This window comes from Frieseomelitta varia, unplaced genomic scaffold, assembly GCF_011392965.1.
Source record: "Frieseomelitta varia isolate USP_RPSP 00005682 unplaced genomic scaffold, Fvar_1.2 scaffold_173, whole genome shotgun sequence".
NCBI lineage: Eukaryota > Metazoa > Arthropoda > Insecta > Hymenoptera > Apidae > Frieseomelitta > Frieseomelitta varia.
The window spans coordinates 20,796-37,528 of NW_025109450.1; the positions used below are offsets into that span (position 1 = coordinate 20,796).

Sequence of the window (16,733 nt, forward strand, 5' to 3'; positions counted from 1 at the left end):
GATTATTAAGATTAAGGATTTAATTTTAATTAAAAAAATTGTTAAAACGTTCCCTTTTGAGTAAAATAGACAGCGGACGAAGAATTTTCGCGTGATTTTCGAATATTCTCGTATCAATTGTTTGATTGGAATCTCCATTTTTCAATGTTCGTTCCAGCTTTTAAATTGAAGCTTTTTTTAAATTGAAATTATGTAAAGTATCATGAGGTTTTTTCCCATGTTACGGAATAACAGTTGAGCGATGGAGTACTATGAGGTTTTTTTTCTATGTTGTAAAATAACAGTCGAGCGACAGATTATTATGAGTTTTTTCTACATCACGGAATAACAGTTGAGCAATGAAGTATTGTTTAATTTTAAAACATCAAACTCAGTTCATTATTAACTTTAATAAAAAATTTGAAAACTTGAAGCTTTATAATTGTTCATAAATAATTTATAATATCTTTATAAATAATTTTAAGACTCTTGCCAATATTTTACAGAAAAACGTACTCAATTCATAAACTTATGCACATCAATCGTGTAGAAAATAAAATTAATCTTCAAGTTAGACTTCTTAAAAATGGTACAAACGAATTTCTTTCGTAATTAATAATAAAAAAAAAACACAACATAGTAATAATTATAAAAAAAATTCGTAAAAATGCTTAAAAACGTGTGAACAAATTCTGATTACGGCACACGTGAAAATTTTTAATTATCTCCCAAACGAATTCGACAATTACATTTTATTCCGGCGATTTTTACATTGATTTTTAATATCCAATTACGTATGCAACATGATTATCGAGAATTATTTGTTTATTCGTTTATTTATCAGTGAACACGGCGATAATAATTCTTTGTTCCACGGGTTATGACAACAATTCTCAATTTTCTTTTTACGTATATTTTTTGCGTATTATCGAGAATTTATAACAGGGGATATATTCGGCGAATGTTTTCCATGACAAAGATTTTGTTAATTATTAAAATATGAAAATACAGTATAAAATAAATACAAAAGTATAAAATAAAATATATAAAATATAATAAAGTAATCGCGAGTTATGATATGCACGACGAAACAGCACAACAAGAATTAAAATCGGGACCGAGTTGCCCTTACGCGATAATATTAAATTGTTACGCCTCAAGACTGAGATAATTGTCATGTACAAATTACTTTCAATTAGCTTGTAAATTTTCGAAAATCGCCGAGATACAAGACCGTTCCACGATTTACGAAATAATTTCATTTCGATAGTGCGTACTTTAATCCTGAATCAGCAGCATCGTTTAGAAAAATTTATTACGATTTATCGTCGTGTAGATATTTCATTGTAATATTTCGTGCTCCGTGATGGAAAATTTTAGGCATATTGTGATTGTTTTCTCGTTATTCGTTCGAAGAAATAGCGTATATTTTGATTTTCGTGATGCGAGAAATGTAATTTATGAAATTTCACGAATATTTCATTAACGTGTTTCAATATTCTTGAAAAATATTAAATTTAAACTATATAATTATCATTTCTTATCAATTCACTGCGAGTATTTACGTAAATTTATAATATTTTTTATGAATATTCTGATAGAAATATAATCTAAATAAAAATTTTAATATTTCGATATTTGAAAATTTAAATTAACAGTTTGTAGAAGTAAGTAATATTGACAATTTTTATTATTTTATAAGTATTTTTCAATATCTTTGGTGTTCTGCAATTCTTCGTCATTAATGATAAAATAAATAGAATTCTATATTGTATCAAGAATGAATTACAAGGATTATAATCTGTAAATATATTCTTATATCGAGCAAGATGAATTAAGTTTCATCTTCGATAAATATTAACAGCCTGTGAAATTTTTTACAGTGTTATAGCTATATAAATTTCAACGTTTTCACTATTTAATATATATTAAAATATTAATATTTCATATTTACTTAATAGTATTTCGATTTCGAACATTATCATTAGCTCATTAACATCAAAGACTCAAAACTTCAATTCCCACAATTTTCTGCTCAGATTTTATCTTTTAAATTAAAGAAAAATATTCAATTAATTATATGAACGTTCGTAGTTACCACTGACCAGTGTACAATGTTACATAAAACTTTCCATTCGAATCAGATCACATAATCAATCGCTATAATGATCTCGTCGAGGCAATCGTTCTATATTCTCTTTCAAAAAAAAAAAAAAAAAGAAAAAAAAGGATAGAAAGAAAGCGTGGAATTTTAAACGAAAGCTCGCAACAGCAATGATAAATTAGCATAATGACGACGCGTAAATTGGAAAGCATCGTTAATTAAGAATTAACGCGCGCGCGAAATTCAACGAATGAAAATTCCAGGTGTTACCGTTCGTTTCGAGAGCCATAAAGTCCTCGATAATTTATTCCTCGTTCGACGTACATACTGTCAGACATTGTAAGTCACCCGGAACAACGTTAATGTCGGCCGATAATCAAACGCGCGTTCGTGCCGGCATCTGGAAATAATCGGGCCAATAAATTCGCCGATACCGTGAAATTCGCCGATTTCTCCAGCTCTTTGCGAATTCGTTGTCCACTACAGCGAGAGGAATAACGATCTGGTTCGAAACGATTCGAAATTAGTCGCTCGTGCAACGATAATTGTTTCGCGTGTCTCGGAGAAGAAAAGAATTGAACAACGTGTGTCGATACAGAGGATAATTATAACTTCCACGGAGGGAATAGGTGTTTCTCGATAATGCGTTGACAATCGTTTTTTTTTTTTTTCGAAGAAGTTTATGGTAAAATTTGAGAGATAAATTATGAATATTAGACGTGTTGATAATATTGACAAGTTATCGGTGCTTCAGAAAAATAGCGTTTTTATTATTGTGTCATTTCGTTGTGAATTTTCATTTATGTATGGAATACTAAAGAACGTTAAGTGAATTTGTTGGTAAAATAAGTGTCCTCTTTTTTTTTTAGCGAGGCAACATCGAATTACATGCTATATTGGAGACATTTTGAATTATAGTTGTATATTTATCGAATTTAACGTAGCATTGTTATTATTATTCATGTCTGTTTAACGTTCGACGTGATATTGAATATTCCATAGCTTGTAAAAGCTATTTGAAGAAATTCATTATCAAACGACGTAACTCGGTCATCTTAAAAATTTATCTTTCACATAAATGAGAGCAAGATCTTCAACATGTATATACACAAAATTAGAACATACAAAATTAGAGCGCGCTAAAAGTAATTCTCTTCCAGTATTACGTTAGACTAGACTAGAAATTTTAAATCACGATATAGCATTTAAAAATATTTTAAGAATTTTAGATTTTAATATAGTGTAGCATTATAATGTTTTAAATTATAACTAGTTAATAGTGTAATTCTAATGCAATTTTACCAGGAAACGTCGCACCGGAGGGGACGAGCCAAATCATCGGCAAACACAACAATAACTAACCAATCTTTTTTTCCAGGACGGCATTTACAGGTATTCTCGCGTAAGATCGAGGTAACGCGACCCCTTCGTATTCCCACGAATTGTCCTTTTCTAATAATCTATAAATGTCGCGACGTGTTAATTATTCACAACTTTTCATCCGTGTTCCACCCCTTCGTTCAACTTATCCTATCGAATCCAAACGAATTGGTACGGAAGTAAACAAAAAGTAAACAAAAGTGACAAAATGTAGAGTAGAAAAATTTAGAGAAAAAAAAAAAGTAAAAGAAAAAAAAAAAGAAAGAAAGGAATTGAAAGGAACGAAGAGTCGAGCCATCTGAACAAAGACGAAGTTTTTCTAAAGTGAGATTCTCAATGTTGTTGTATCTTGCGCGCCTTCGTGGTCGTGGTCGAAAATCGGGCCGAACGCACGCAATTGGATCTACACAACGGGTGTTAAGAATGCTGCGGCGACAATAAGTGCAAGGCGACTTCACGGCGCCATGGTCACCTTCACCAGCCCAGAGTCCCACCTGGTAAGCCTCAGTATCCAAAAGCTTTCAACCAAAAAAAAAAAAAAAATTTGGAAAAAAAAAAAAAAAAAAAAAAAAAAGGGAAAAGAAAAAACGATGAGAGAAATGAGAGAAAGTACATATTATTAAATCGGGGAAACGTCGAGGGCACGGGAAAAGAAGCGAGGAATAGCGGTGAAACGGTGAACGGGGGAAGAAGAGAAACGACGCCGGGGCGTCGTTAGCGGACCCGGCACCTCGTTATCATGTATCGTTTCGTAATTATTATTACACGCTGCTGCCAACCCGGTGAAGTGCACCGAGCGCACCGAGTACATTTAGCGCGTGCTTAATACCCCGTCGCCTGGCTCGATTCCTTTTGATAATTGCGATAAATATAATAATGATAATGACGATGGAACGTTTTCTTCTTGGGCTCGCCAACGGCTGCTGCACAGCCGTTCCTCCGTCTCCATCGTCTCTTCGCGCAATGAATTTCGTCTAGGCGTCGCGTAATTTCGTCCGACGACGACGACGACGAAACCCACCCCCCCGCCCTTTTCATCCGCGGACTCGCTCGAGTCGTTCCGATGAAAGAAAATTCTCCGACGAATAAAAACGCTTATGGATCCAAATCGTCGATCGACGTCCGACGTTTATTCCTGTTTCCCCGGTTCGATTAATTAAATCTCGTCTGATGTTATATTGCCAAAGGGTTATCGATCTCTCGAGCGATGTTTAAGAACGTTGAGCTCAACGAAATCGGCAATCCGTACTGAACGTACGCGAAACCATATTGTGTATTCATTGTGGATCATAGTTTTGAAGATGTAGTAAGGTTTATGTATCACAAAAATGAATATATATTCATTTAAATACTTCGATAATTGGTACGATAATTGGTGTAAACAATAAGCAAGAATAATTGAATAATTGAAGATAGATTTATACTAATAGACAGCTAATATTTGTTTCATATTATATTGTATTTAAATTTAATTTCAATTTTTAATTTAATATAATGTTATTGAGTTGTACATAAATATAATATGACATACTATTATATTATACTTCTATTCTATTATTATAAAGTGACTCGTTGTGATTAGACAAAGTGAGATACTTGTGTCTAACTACATCATCAAGATTTATACAAATTTCACAAACTGTCGCATATTCGTTGCAAATAAATATAGAAATTCAACGAGACGTGTATATTTCTTATCTCAATTTTAAGGAGATTATTTCATTGCGAGAAATAAGAATATTAGAATGAAACAAATGTATTAATCTTTCGATCGTATCGCGTCAATTGTCCAAACAATTATGGACCATCGACAACGGTGTATCTGCACGAACGGTATTTCGGCGCATTTCCATTCCATTAAATTGAAGATCGGCGCGATCTGTTTTTCGATACAACGCAAATGCATTTTCCGCGTTCCATGAATTTTCGCGCAAACGCGACGCCCTCTCATTTTCGATCGTTCGTTTCGACCTGCGCCGTATTAACGATCCTGTGTAATTAACCAAAATGAGAACGCACGTTTTCAACCTCCGAGTCAATTTATTCAAACTTCATTTTCTCAAATGAAGTCTTAGACGTGAGTGTTTCTTTTCGATTTACATTTTGGATCACCATTCTTCATTTCAACTGTACTATGAAAATCATAGGGCATTATTACAACGAGAATGAAAAGAGAATGGGCATCTTGAACGCTTGTTTTAACATTTTATATTTAATATTTTCTAGAAATTTTCTATCGAGTCAAGATCTGAAGAATTAGGTGACTTTTGGTGTTTTTCAGCAATCTTTAATCACTTCTGCTTAAATCTCGATCTCGTGAATCTTCGATTTTAATATCCGAATTTGTTCATAGTACTATTTAAAAGAATCGACTGTTTTAAGTTCTCCTATTCAAAATTGCGTCTAATTCTGTATACGTTTATGTGTGTGTTTCACGTTTGAAATACCAGAAAAATCATATGTACTACTACAGGTTTTCAGTAATATACTCCATGTGCTCCTATAATATATCCATGTACAGGGTAATATATATACGTGAATCTCGTTTTTGTTACGAATCGACTTTTGAACAACACTCTCACTACGAATAAGAAAAAGCAGACTCACATTGAATGTCGATCTTGGCGGGTGAACTCTCAATGGAAAATCCAGTTTCCTCGTGAGTGGCGACGCAGACGAAGTTCCCGCTGTCGAGAATCCGATTGACCCTGGTTATACGAAGATCGCCGTCATCCTGGTGTCTACGTGGACTCGGTGCCAACGGTTGTCCGTCGATTTTCCACGAGTAATTGACCCGCGAGCTCGGCTGCGCTTCGCATCTCAGCCGTACAGGTGATCCCTCGACCACCGTGTGCTCGCCGGGACTCACAGAAAAATACAGATCGCCATCTTGGCCAAACACCGCCGGTACCACTGCGCAAAAAAAACATAATTGATCAAATGTCGCGCCATTTCATGCAATTGGAGCAATAGTCTGCCGACAGTAACTAAAATTTTTAATAGAAACGCATTCTGGTAAACTGATAACGAATCCGTCATTTCGAGAGTTTTCTCGCAACTAGAATACGGATCTTTATGGAAATTCATATGTTTGAAAATATAATTACAGAGATACGAGATTGTTTTGTGTAGGTATCAAATATTGTATATATTATATATATTATATTATATTTTCGATATTTTATACATCATTTGTATCACGTACGATCTTGTAAAAAAATTCCTATAAATTCGTAAATATTTGAGATTGCGTTTCAACGTTTTTTAAGGCACGCAATTATATTATTAAAGTTAGCAAAATACTTAGTTTGCAGTAGACTTGTAACGCGAATATTGCGACTATTTGCATTTTCATGCACCGTGTCGTTTCAATTTTTTACAACCAGAGAAACTCTTAATTTCCTGCAAACGAAATCCATCAAGCACTACGAAAGTACAGACATATCATCCCATGGAAGAGACACGGGCGTGAGGTTCCCAGACTCTCCCCGCAAACTTGTCCTTTCACATATTTCACTTCGTTCGTACGAACGAACTATAATTTTATCAAAGTAATTCCACCGAAAGATTGATTTTATTCGAGATAAAGGCTAAAGAATCTTTCGGGGGATAAAATTCGAGCACGTTATCCGATCATCCGTTCAACTTTACTAGAAGAGACACAGAGAGAGAGAGAGAGAGAGAGAGAGAGAATAAAATTCCTTTCCGTCCCGACGATATCCCAACGAATAAACCCCTTTGACTTTGCGATCGTACGCGAATTCCACTAAACGAGAGTGGTCGCGTCGATTGATTTCGTCTCTCGAAACTTTCGGTTCGACGCCCCGGGGATCGCTCGCAATCAGGGCCGCGAAACCGTCAACCGGCAGGTCGTTATTAAAAATTCGCTAATTATCAGGGTGGAGCGGGAACAATCGAACGATAAACAGCGACGGGGGAACGCTCTAAAACGGATCGTAACAAGGATCGTAACTTTGCTGTTTGAATGAGGCGGGAGGCCTCATTAAGCTGATTGATAATTAGCACGGGGCAACGTTGTTGTATCGATGTCCTTTGATTTCCACGGAGCAGAGAACCGCTTCGTTTAATACGATTTTTTTTCCTTCCTTCTCTCTCTCTCTCTCTCTCTCTCTCTTCTTTCTTTCTTTGTTTTTTTTCTGTTTTCGTCGAGATTTCACCGCGTACGCTCTCTTTTTCACCAAGCTTTCCCTTCGTCGTATTTCCAAGGTAGACACGCACAGTCCCTAGAGTAATTCCGCACAATTTGCCGATTGCCGCGAGCGGGTATCTGCCGCGTCAACGATCCGCGCCGAGCAAGAAGAACCAGAAGGGAAAGATAATATCCGAATGACGTCCGTGAAATACGCGGAGCACGTATTCAACGACGACGAGTAGAACCGGCTGCGATCGAGAGAAAGACGTCTACTACTCGCTCAACGAGCTTATTAGCTGCTCGTTAACAAGCTCCTCTCTCTCTCTCTCTCTCTCTCTCTCTACCGGGACGCAACGATTTAAGCTTTCTCAGCTAATTAAGCAAACCTCCTGATCTTGTTCCGACGCGTATCAGGGAAACTTGGACTCGAGTGTGTTCCGACTTCTGGCGAACTTGAGACAAAAAGCGAGACACATTGTCAGTCTCCATAGATAGGTACGTAGATAGCTACATAAAGAGAACGAAATTCTCAAACGGTGTGCGTGCTCCGATTTGGACGAAATTTACGAACGATGGTTTCTTATTTCAAGAATTTCTAACAAACGCACGAACAACGTAACAACGAAGTAGGGTTTGATAATAATTCCTGTACCTTCGAATGATGGTAATTTAAATTAAAATTCACAGGAGCCGAAACAGTAGAATTCGAAATCGACGAAAATTCTTCACTCGCGAGCGATTGTTTCCGTTTCTGAAGGGAGCCTGTTTTCAAATTTGAAGCTCGAAACATGCAGCGAGAAGAGCGAAAGGAGAGAGGCGAAGAAAGAAAGGAAAGAGAGCAGTTTTTAGTCGTTTCGTGCGCCAACCGCGCAACGAAAAATTTCGCTTTCCGTGCAACGTCCGTGAACAAACGTTGGGAACGAGCTGCAAATAGTCGGCCGTGCAAATTAAACGAACCACAGCGGAAAGGGTGGCACGGTGGCGCGAGCACAGCAAAAGGCGGACATGGACAGCCAGAGGGAACACGGGTTAGGAAAAACGAGCGGAGGGGGGTAAAAAAAGAAAAAAAAAAAATCGTAACAAGAATCATCTGTTCGAGCATATTTTTTTCGGTCGGCGAGCGCTACCGCTTCCGCGTGGTAAAAATGATAGATAGAGGGGAAAAAAAGGAGGAAAAAAAAAAAAATCGTGAGAGCATTCGCGTTCACGCTCGCGGCATTCATCGATCGATCGTATCGCCGATTTCGCAAAACGTTCGAAATTGTGACGAGGAGAAAGAGTAGCATTTTTCCATAAAACCGAATATAAAGATCGATCGAATGAACGTTCAAGTATGGCTCAGCATGTAGTTCGGGTTTATCTGTTATTCTCCCATTCGGTTCGGTATTGAATGCATCTCGTTTAAATAAGTAATTATCCTATTGTTATAACCCTTGAATTGAATTTTCTCGTTCAATTTTAAATTAATAGTTCTATTGTTTGAAAGTTTCTGTAATCCTTCATTGCCTTGGTATACTTCTACTGCTGCGAAAGAAGCACTTGTTTCTACCTGTGTACCAATCATACGTAAATTAAACGTGAATTCCAAATTCGAGGACAGTAGGCGATTTTTCGGGCTCGATTTTTCTCGAGAACGAATGTTCAAACAAAAAGAATATTTTTCAAACCCTCCGGCTTATACCAATGATCACAGAAACAAAAAAATTGTATATACGTGCAAAAAAACTCGTGTACGTGCATGTAGATTACGTTCTCTCTGTTCACCAGAGGGATGTGAAAATCGATTGTGTTGCGTTTCCACGGCCGGAATGCAAGCTGCACCGATCAACGACGAGCGTTTCTGTCCAATTCGATCGGCTCAGGCTTTTCGAGAGATGGACGTCTGATTACTTCCAGAAGAACACAATCATAAATTTGAAAATAATATGAGATCTATAATAATTTTGAACAGACATGCAAGACGAAATGAACATAGAAGCTTCCTTGTTCGTTCGGTTTTACGGTTTCATCTGAGTACAACAGAAATGGATGAACCTTGGTTTCGTGCGATTCGTAACGGTGACAAACGTGACCGTTAACTAGTACGAGTCCGTGTATGACCAGATTTAATCAATCCGGACGGGGCCTTTGTTTCATTATTCGTTTTTTTTTTATTTCTGGGAAGGGGTCGGCCATTCTCGTCTAATTGCAAAACCCCGGACTCTCGTGTTGTTTTGAAAGTTCAGCCTCGCCAATGGATTCTGGTTATTACCTCGCCAACCCTTACAATACTGAAAAGGACAGCAAGGGAGTTCGAAGAAACTGTAATTTCTACCGATCATAATTTTCAGTGAAATTACCATTACTTGTTCTTCCCGGTTGCGGTTTCTCAACCATTCATAGATTACCTGCGACGTTTATACTTCCAAGCAGGAATTTCTATTTCCGCTCGTAAATTTTTCAAGGTTCCTTCCTTCGGAGGAGGAACCTTTGTTAAACAACATTGTCTTACGTTTTTTGACAGACTGGACACAGACGACTCGAGTTTTCTCTTGAGAGATATGAAAAGATGCTTGCTTGTTGTAAGTTAAATATATTGATCTTGCTTAACTTCCACATCTTTTGCCTTATTATTCTCTACTTGAATTTGCTGCCTTCACTGCCTACTTTCTCTTGCGAAAAGAAAGGGTTAAATAAATATTCAAAATAATTTACGTTCAGTGTACTAATGACGATTCTTTCTTCCTCTCTTTCACTCATTTCGGGTAGATTTTCCCAGTGGAGAGGCATTCGAAAAACCGTGATTCAAAACAACACGGGCCCCCTTTCTCTTTCTCGAGCGCGAGCTTATCCGCGACAGTAGGCCGAATCCTAAAAAAAGAACGCACGGTTCCCGGAGTCGTCGCCGATCCTGGAGCCTTCCCGCGGGGTAAACACGGCCGACCGCTTTTACGACCTACTCTCGAGATTACTTTTCTCCCCGAGGCGAACGTTTCTCGGTCCAGCTCGCGCTATGCTCCCGTTCGTTCGTTCGACGCCCCGTGCAGCTGCTGCTCGCGCAGCTTTATGGCGTTTACACAAGCCCCGCACGAATTTTTGGCTCCCGTAAGCCACGCCGCACAGAGAGACGCGTGTGCACTTCCGTGGTGCGACAAAGAGAGCAGAAAGAGAGAGAGAGAAACGATCCCGAAACGGACCGGGGATCGACTCTCGTAAACCACCGGGCGTCACAAAGGACGCGTTTCTTTCCCTCCGCCGTTGATCCACTTCCGGCCAACTTCAAAGTAACGAGCGGCAGCTATTTTCTCCCGGTTAAAGGCGGGATTTCCTATAAGCTCCTTCTATTTTCCCCGTAAGACTCTCTCAAACGTTCCTGTTCGGCACAAGCGCATTCGCAACGCGATTTTCATTTTTACGTCACGAGAACGTCATGTCGCGCTGTAGCCTGAGTTACCATTGCAACCTCCTCTCTCGGATTTTCCCTTTGCTTCCTCTCTCGTTGGGACTGTTGTTTCCCACTTTTAAATTTTATTACTGGAAACCGCTTCGAATACGCGTTACACATTGACTCGATGGTTAACCTCGTGCGCTGGAATGACGTGCCACGCACGTCGAGAATTTTTTTTTTTTTTTTTTTGTTCCAAAATTGCAATACTTTCTCAGTTTCAAGTGTATTAAACAAAATGGGCAGAACAAACAACAAATTTATTACTTCTAATCAGTGATGTCGTAGCGACGAGTTCAAAAGAAAGAGAAAGCGACGAATTATTGTATAGGGTTTGGTCACTCGTTATGGTCCGCAATCGGCAAAGTTGCCAGCGCGAGTAGTTGACCCTTTGCACTCGACTGTCCCTTCTGAGCAGACATCGTCTGCTTAAATCTAGCCAACAGCTCGGACTCTGTCTTTTTATAATTTGCTGATAATTGTAACAAACGTACAATGTATAATAGCATAGAGTGAAAGCTATAATAATTACGTAAGAGGAACAAAAGAATTTCAAGGAAAGAAATCTCGAGTCGAAACACTCAATAGTTCACATAACTCGGAATAATTCGCGTAAACTGGACTTCTTATTGCTTCTTACGAAAGTTTAAAAAAATGGCCGAGATCAAGGACTCGAACAACGACTGTTTCCAAAAATTACACTAATCCACATCGAGAAGAATCTCAAGACAGAATACGCGTGTACAATTTTCATTGCAACGACTATATCTCCCGATAAAACTTCATGTATATGCCCATTATTCACGGTATCAAGGCTGTCCTTGTACCAATGTGCCTCCGTCTCCCCTAAATGAGTCTGATGAGTCGCCCGTCCGTCTTCAGAATGATCGTTCGTCTTCTGGGAAGAGGTCTCTACGCGCGAGAACAGACGAAAAAGGAGAGCGCAGAGAGTCGCTGCGTCTCGCGATACGCCGATTTGATTATTATTTGCGACGGACGGTCTGTTCACGAAGGAAGAAAGGAACCTGAAAGTTCTACATCGTCGAGCGGAACTCGCCTCGTTACGAAACCTTTTCGTTGCCATCGAGCGTCGGCGTGTGCGCGCGCGCGAACCTTCCCGAGGAGGAGCCTCTCACGCTAACGACCGGCTCGTTAAAATCGAAAAATCATTAGCCGGATGCCTTTCGAGTTTCTTCGAGATTCCTCGCCGACTCGTCGAGTTGCCCATTTACCGGCATCTTGAAATTCCGCGGGCGAACCGGCGCTTACGCTCGCGCGCCATCCCATTAACGAACCGGCCGACCGTGTTCCAGGAAAATTCGACGTTTTCACTGTTTTCACCTGACGTCCCTAACGAACTCGCGGAGAAAATTCACTTCAATTCGGTGTTGGCGTCGTCGTACGGAATACGCAAGGGCGATCGTTTTGCGAGGAAACCACGAAAACTGAAAAATTGGCTGTCGGAACATTACAGAGAAAATTAGTTTGCTACGTCATCCACACGATTTTATTAATTTTATTATGAAATTTGTTTAAATTTGTCGACTGTCAAGCATCAGTTGCATTGAAGAAGAAGAGGTTTTCCTATAAATTGATAATAAAAATATGGGAACTTTATTATTGTGGAAAAATTCTGTGATTTTCTTACACGAATTCATATATAATATATATTCTACGAATTGATGTGGAGATGATGTTTAAAAAAGACACTGCGAGTGACTAACAACTCTATTCCAAGAATTAATAGTGAATGGAATTTGGTTTAGTGGAAAAACACGCGTGTCCAGTAAACGAGAAAATATATATTTATTGAGAGACTTTACAAGTTGTTTGCTCAGAAGAAGAAGAAATGCGAGCGAGCACCACAACGGAACAACAGAAAAAATAGGAAACAGTCAAAATAAGTGGCGACATCCCTGAGCCTGTTTCTAAAGATCAGCAATCGTTGATCACTAAAAAATAGTCGGTATAACTGTGGAGAAATATATTCAGTCACGTAGAAATAATTATTTCGATTAAACATACGACATTTCGAAGAAATGCTTTCATTTGAAAAACATTTCGTGTGCACAAAATTCTAATAAATGTTAATAGATGACCGTCGTTGAATTTTGTCACTAAACTTTGCTTACAATAATTAATCACTTGGACTATGGTCGAAACAATTCTGAAAAACGTTTGAATTTTAACGTTTAAATTTTAAGGTAAGAAAGCGAAGAAAATTAGTTATTGATATACTAGCTTATATAAAAATCACAGAACGTACAAAATATCTAAATTAAATTTCATGTTGTATTATACCCGTCAAGTGAAACTAATTTCTACTTAAATTCCTTTCCTTTCGCATGTAAAAGTATGAAAACGCAAGAGCATACAACCTTCTACGTTTATTTCTAAAATCATTTGACAAATAATTCATCGAGCTCGAGAAAACTGATCCTACCTTCTGTCAAAAATTTTTCGCAATTCTTAACATTCTACATGAATGCAGAGAAGATTCCATAGGATTAATCTCATCACTGTCCTGACTTCCCAAGATCATTTGAAGAGAACAATTCTTAACATTAATATAACATAAATATGAATACCATATAAATATCTAATCGCTAATGACTTCGATGTCAAACTTGCGCAAAAAAAAAAAAAAAATTGAGAAAAAAAAAAAAAAAAATTAAGAATGAACATGATAATGAAAAAAAAAAAAAAAGCGAGAAAGATTGATTGATTGAATGAAGCACAACAGAGAGCTCGCAGCGGTTGAAGCGCGCTCTCTTTGAAGCTGATTCGCCCGGCCACTTGATACGCACCTGTATAATTATTCTATTATATATATAATTGGCTAAACCTCACGCGAAACTTAGCTTTTTAGCGAGGAGCGATCACCAGAGCACCAACTTTTCTTCACCAACCACTCACGTACCCTGCTCCACTCTCTCTCTATATATATATATATTTCTCTTTCTCTGTCTATCTCTCTCTCTCTCTCTCTTTCTCTCTCTCTCTTTCCATCTTTCTGTTTAGTTTCGTTTCTTTATCCTTTTTGTCGAGAGAGACCCGCGACGCGGTCGAAAGCGAGGAAAAATCGGCACGACGATGAAGAGTTTCGAGTTTTTTCCCAAACTGCCATTCAGTTTCTCGATTATGGCCCGCAACCCGCGAGCCACCCCTTCTCGCCGCCTCCACCAGCCTGGTCTGCTTCTCGACGACTTGAATGATCAAGCAGCAGGAACTGGATTAACTTCGGTACCGTGAGCACACTCAAGCAGATGGAATTTTTCCTCGAGACCGTTCTGATCGAATTTCTTTTTTTTTTTTTTCTTCTTCTTCTTCTTTCTTTTTCGTGCGATTTACGATAGAATGTCTCGAATCGCGTTTTACTATAATAGTGTCCTTACTGTCGGAGAGTCACGTTATCATTTATGACGAATGTTCAGAAGTTACTCTTTTTTTGATGCTTTAAAGAAGAAGTCTTTTGCAAAGTAGAAATTTCAGAGATTAGTATATTAGTTTAATCGCGATGGTCAATCGATAACTTTCACTTGCGTATGTTGTTTAAGAAGAATTGATATTTCACTATTATCGCATCAACGGTTGCACTGACAATTAATATTTTTTTTAATGATTAGTAACTCAAGTCAATTTGAAAACAGCGGTAAATGAGATTAAGAATTTTCAAGGACGATTTCGTAGTAAAAGAAAAATAATTATAAATTCTCGAACGAGGCACTCGATTGTAAGTGATTAGAAACTCCATGAATTGAGAGAATTTTTCGTATATCTTCTAGTTGAATTATCTATAAATTCGATACTTTTTCAACGTCGTTGTGCCGATTTTTCGTCATTTCGCCGCAGGCTTTCTTGTGGAATGGTTAGGAAGTCTGTCACGATTTGTATACATATATATATATAAATATATAGTTCACGCGTGGGGATCTTGCTCACGATCTTAAAGCCTAGCCTCTATAGGTATATACCACTGGTCACTGCACATGCACGCAATAATCTTCGCTCCTCTCGTTATTGTCATCACTGTCACTCATCTCGATCACGATTGCCAATCTCATCTGTATCATCACCGCGATCCTCGCGTATTTTAAAAACCAACGAATCCTAACTTAAGATCAATTTTACATACGAAACTCAAGAAGAGATTCCAGTTCGCGCGTGACAAATTGATCATTGACCGTTTAGGGACGACATCTGATGTTTATTAATAACAATGATAACTGAGTAAATTTAATGACAGCTTTCTAAGCTTACGAAGTAACAATAAATGATAATAGATATATTTTATTGTGAAGTAACTTTTGAATGTCGATGCACCAGACGCATCCCCGAAGGGTCAACGTCAGCAATATTTCGGAAGAAAGTAACAATTATGAAAAAACGTTGTACGGTGTAAAATCGATGCTTGCCGAACTATTTACCAGACATATTCTATAGTTGAAAATACGTAGCACGATTCGCGAGATCGAAAGTCGACGGAAAGATCGTTCGACGAGAAGATTCGGGCAATTCTGTTCGCGAGACGGTTCGTTTGACATTGTAATTAACCGTGACGCGTGATTAACGTAGTGGCAGTCGCGCGAGCGATTCTCCGATCCGTGGTTAGAGATATGTAATATTCATTTCATCGAATCCATCCTCTGTGCCTCGTGGAATGAGCGACCAATAAGCGTCTGACAATTGCCTTTAGCTCGATGCACTTGAACAAAAATATGCATGAGAAAAGAGGAACGGAACGATACGCACCGCCTGCATGTTGACGCAACAAAATCTACGTCTAATTGTTCTTTCAGGACGATAACGGACCGTGTTCCATCTGTGAACGCGAACCATGCCTGGTCTTTTCGGTGACCGGCTGGCCGGTCATCAACGACGACGATTCAGATCTTTTATTTTCGAGAAACCGCGCTGGAACAAAGAAAAAAAAAAAGAAAAAAAAGGTTTGGTTCGCGAAAGAAAAAGAAAAGTTTTGTTTCTCGGGTTTTGGCGATTACAATTATTGTTATCATCGGTGAGATTTGAACGGAACAACGTGATTATGTTTAGTCCTTTGGTGACGACTCTCTTTCATTTTGTTCATTTTTTTTTTTTTTTTTTCGTAAAAGAGAGGAATTTTTCTTATCGGTCAGACTAGAGAATCAAAAGGAGGACTGACGAGTTCGTAATTAATTTTTGTCTCTCGCTTTACAGAGTGTGGATAAAAATGTAGCATAGCTGAGAAAGAAGTAATTCTGCATACCAAAGCAGGTGAAAAATGTAGGACAAAATCGTTTACATCCATTCGATGAAATTAATTTTTGAAAACGAATCTACGGTACTTACGCGTATAATAGTAAAAGTATTTAAGTTTAGAAATGTTTTAAAATTGCAAATATCAAATCAATTCCACGATTTCATCAACGTGAAAATATAGCTGAAAAAAATAATTATTCTAATTGTAATTAATCAAATTATTATAACTCGTGAAAATTTTAAGTATTGCAACGTCACTCACGAACAACTGTTTTTTACAATTAATCGTAATGAATTTGCTTGAAAATTCAATTCACGTTGACGAGAGAACTTCATTTTCTACATATTTTGTTTACTCTCGTCGCACGTATAATAATTTCGGCCACACTTTGTACTTCTTTTTAGACAATTCGATTTTTTTCGTTTTTGGAAGGAAGAATTTTGCCGCAACGTTT

General features: G+C 37.9%; 1 protein-coding gene across 3 annotated transcripts in view; it reads left to right on the forward strand.

The window, feature by feature from the left end:
* Window positions 1-3,761: 3,761 nt before the first annotated feature.
* LOC122538694 (neurexin-3-like) overlaps window positions 3,762-16,733 on the forward strand; it is a 167,454-nt gene continuing 154,482 nt past the window's right edge. The window contains exon 1 of one of the 3 annotated variants that reach the window (XM_043672985.1): window positions 3,762-3,960. In XM_043672985.1, the coding sequence (XP_043528920.1) occupies window positions 3,928-3,960 (33 nt within the window). In that variant the 5' untranslated portion in view covers window positions 3,762-3,927. The remainder of the gene's footprint in view (window positions 3,961-16,733) is intronic. The other 2 variants (XM_043672984.1, XM_043672986.1) reach the window with 2 other exon arrangements.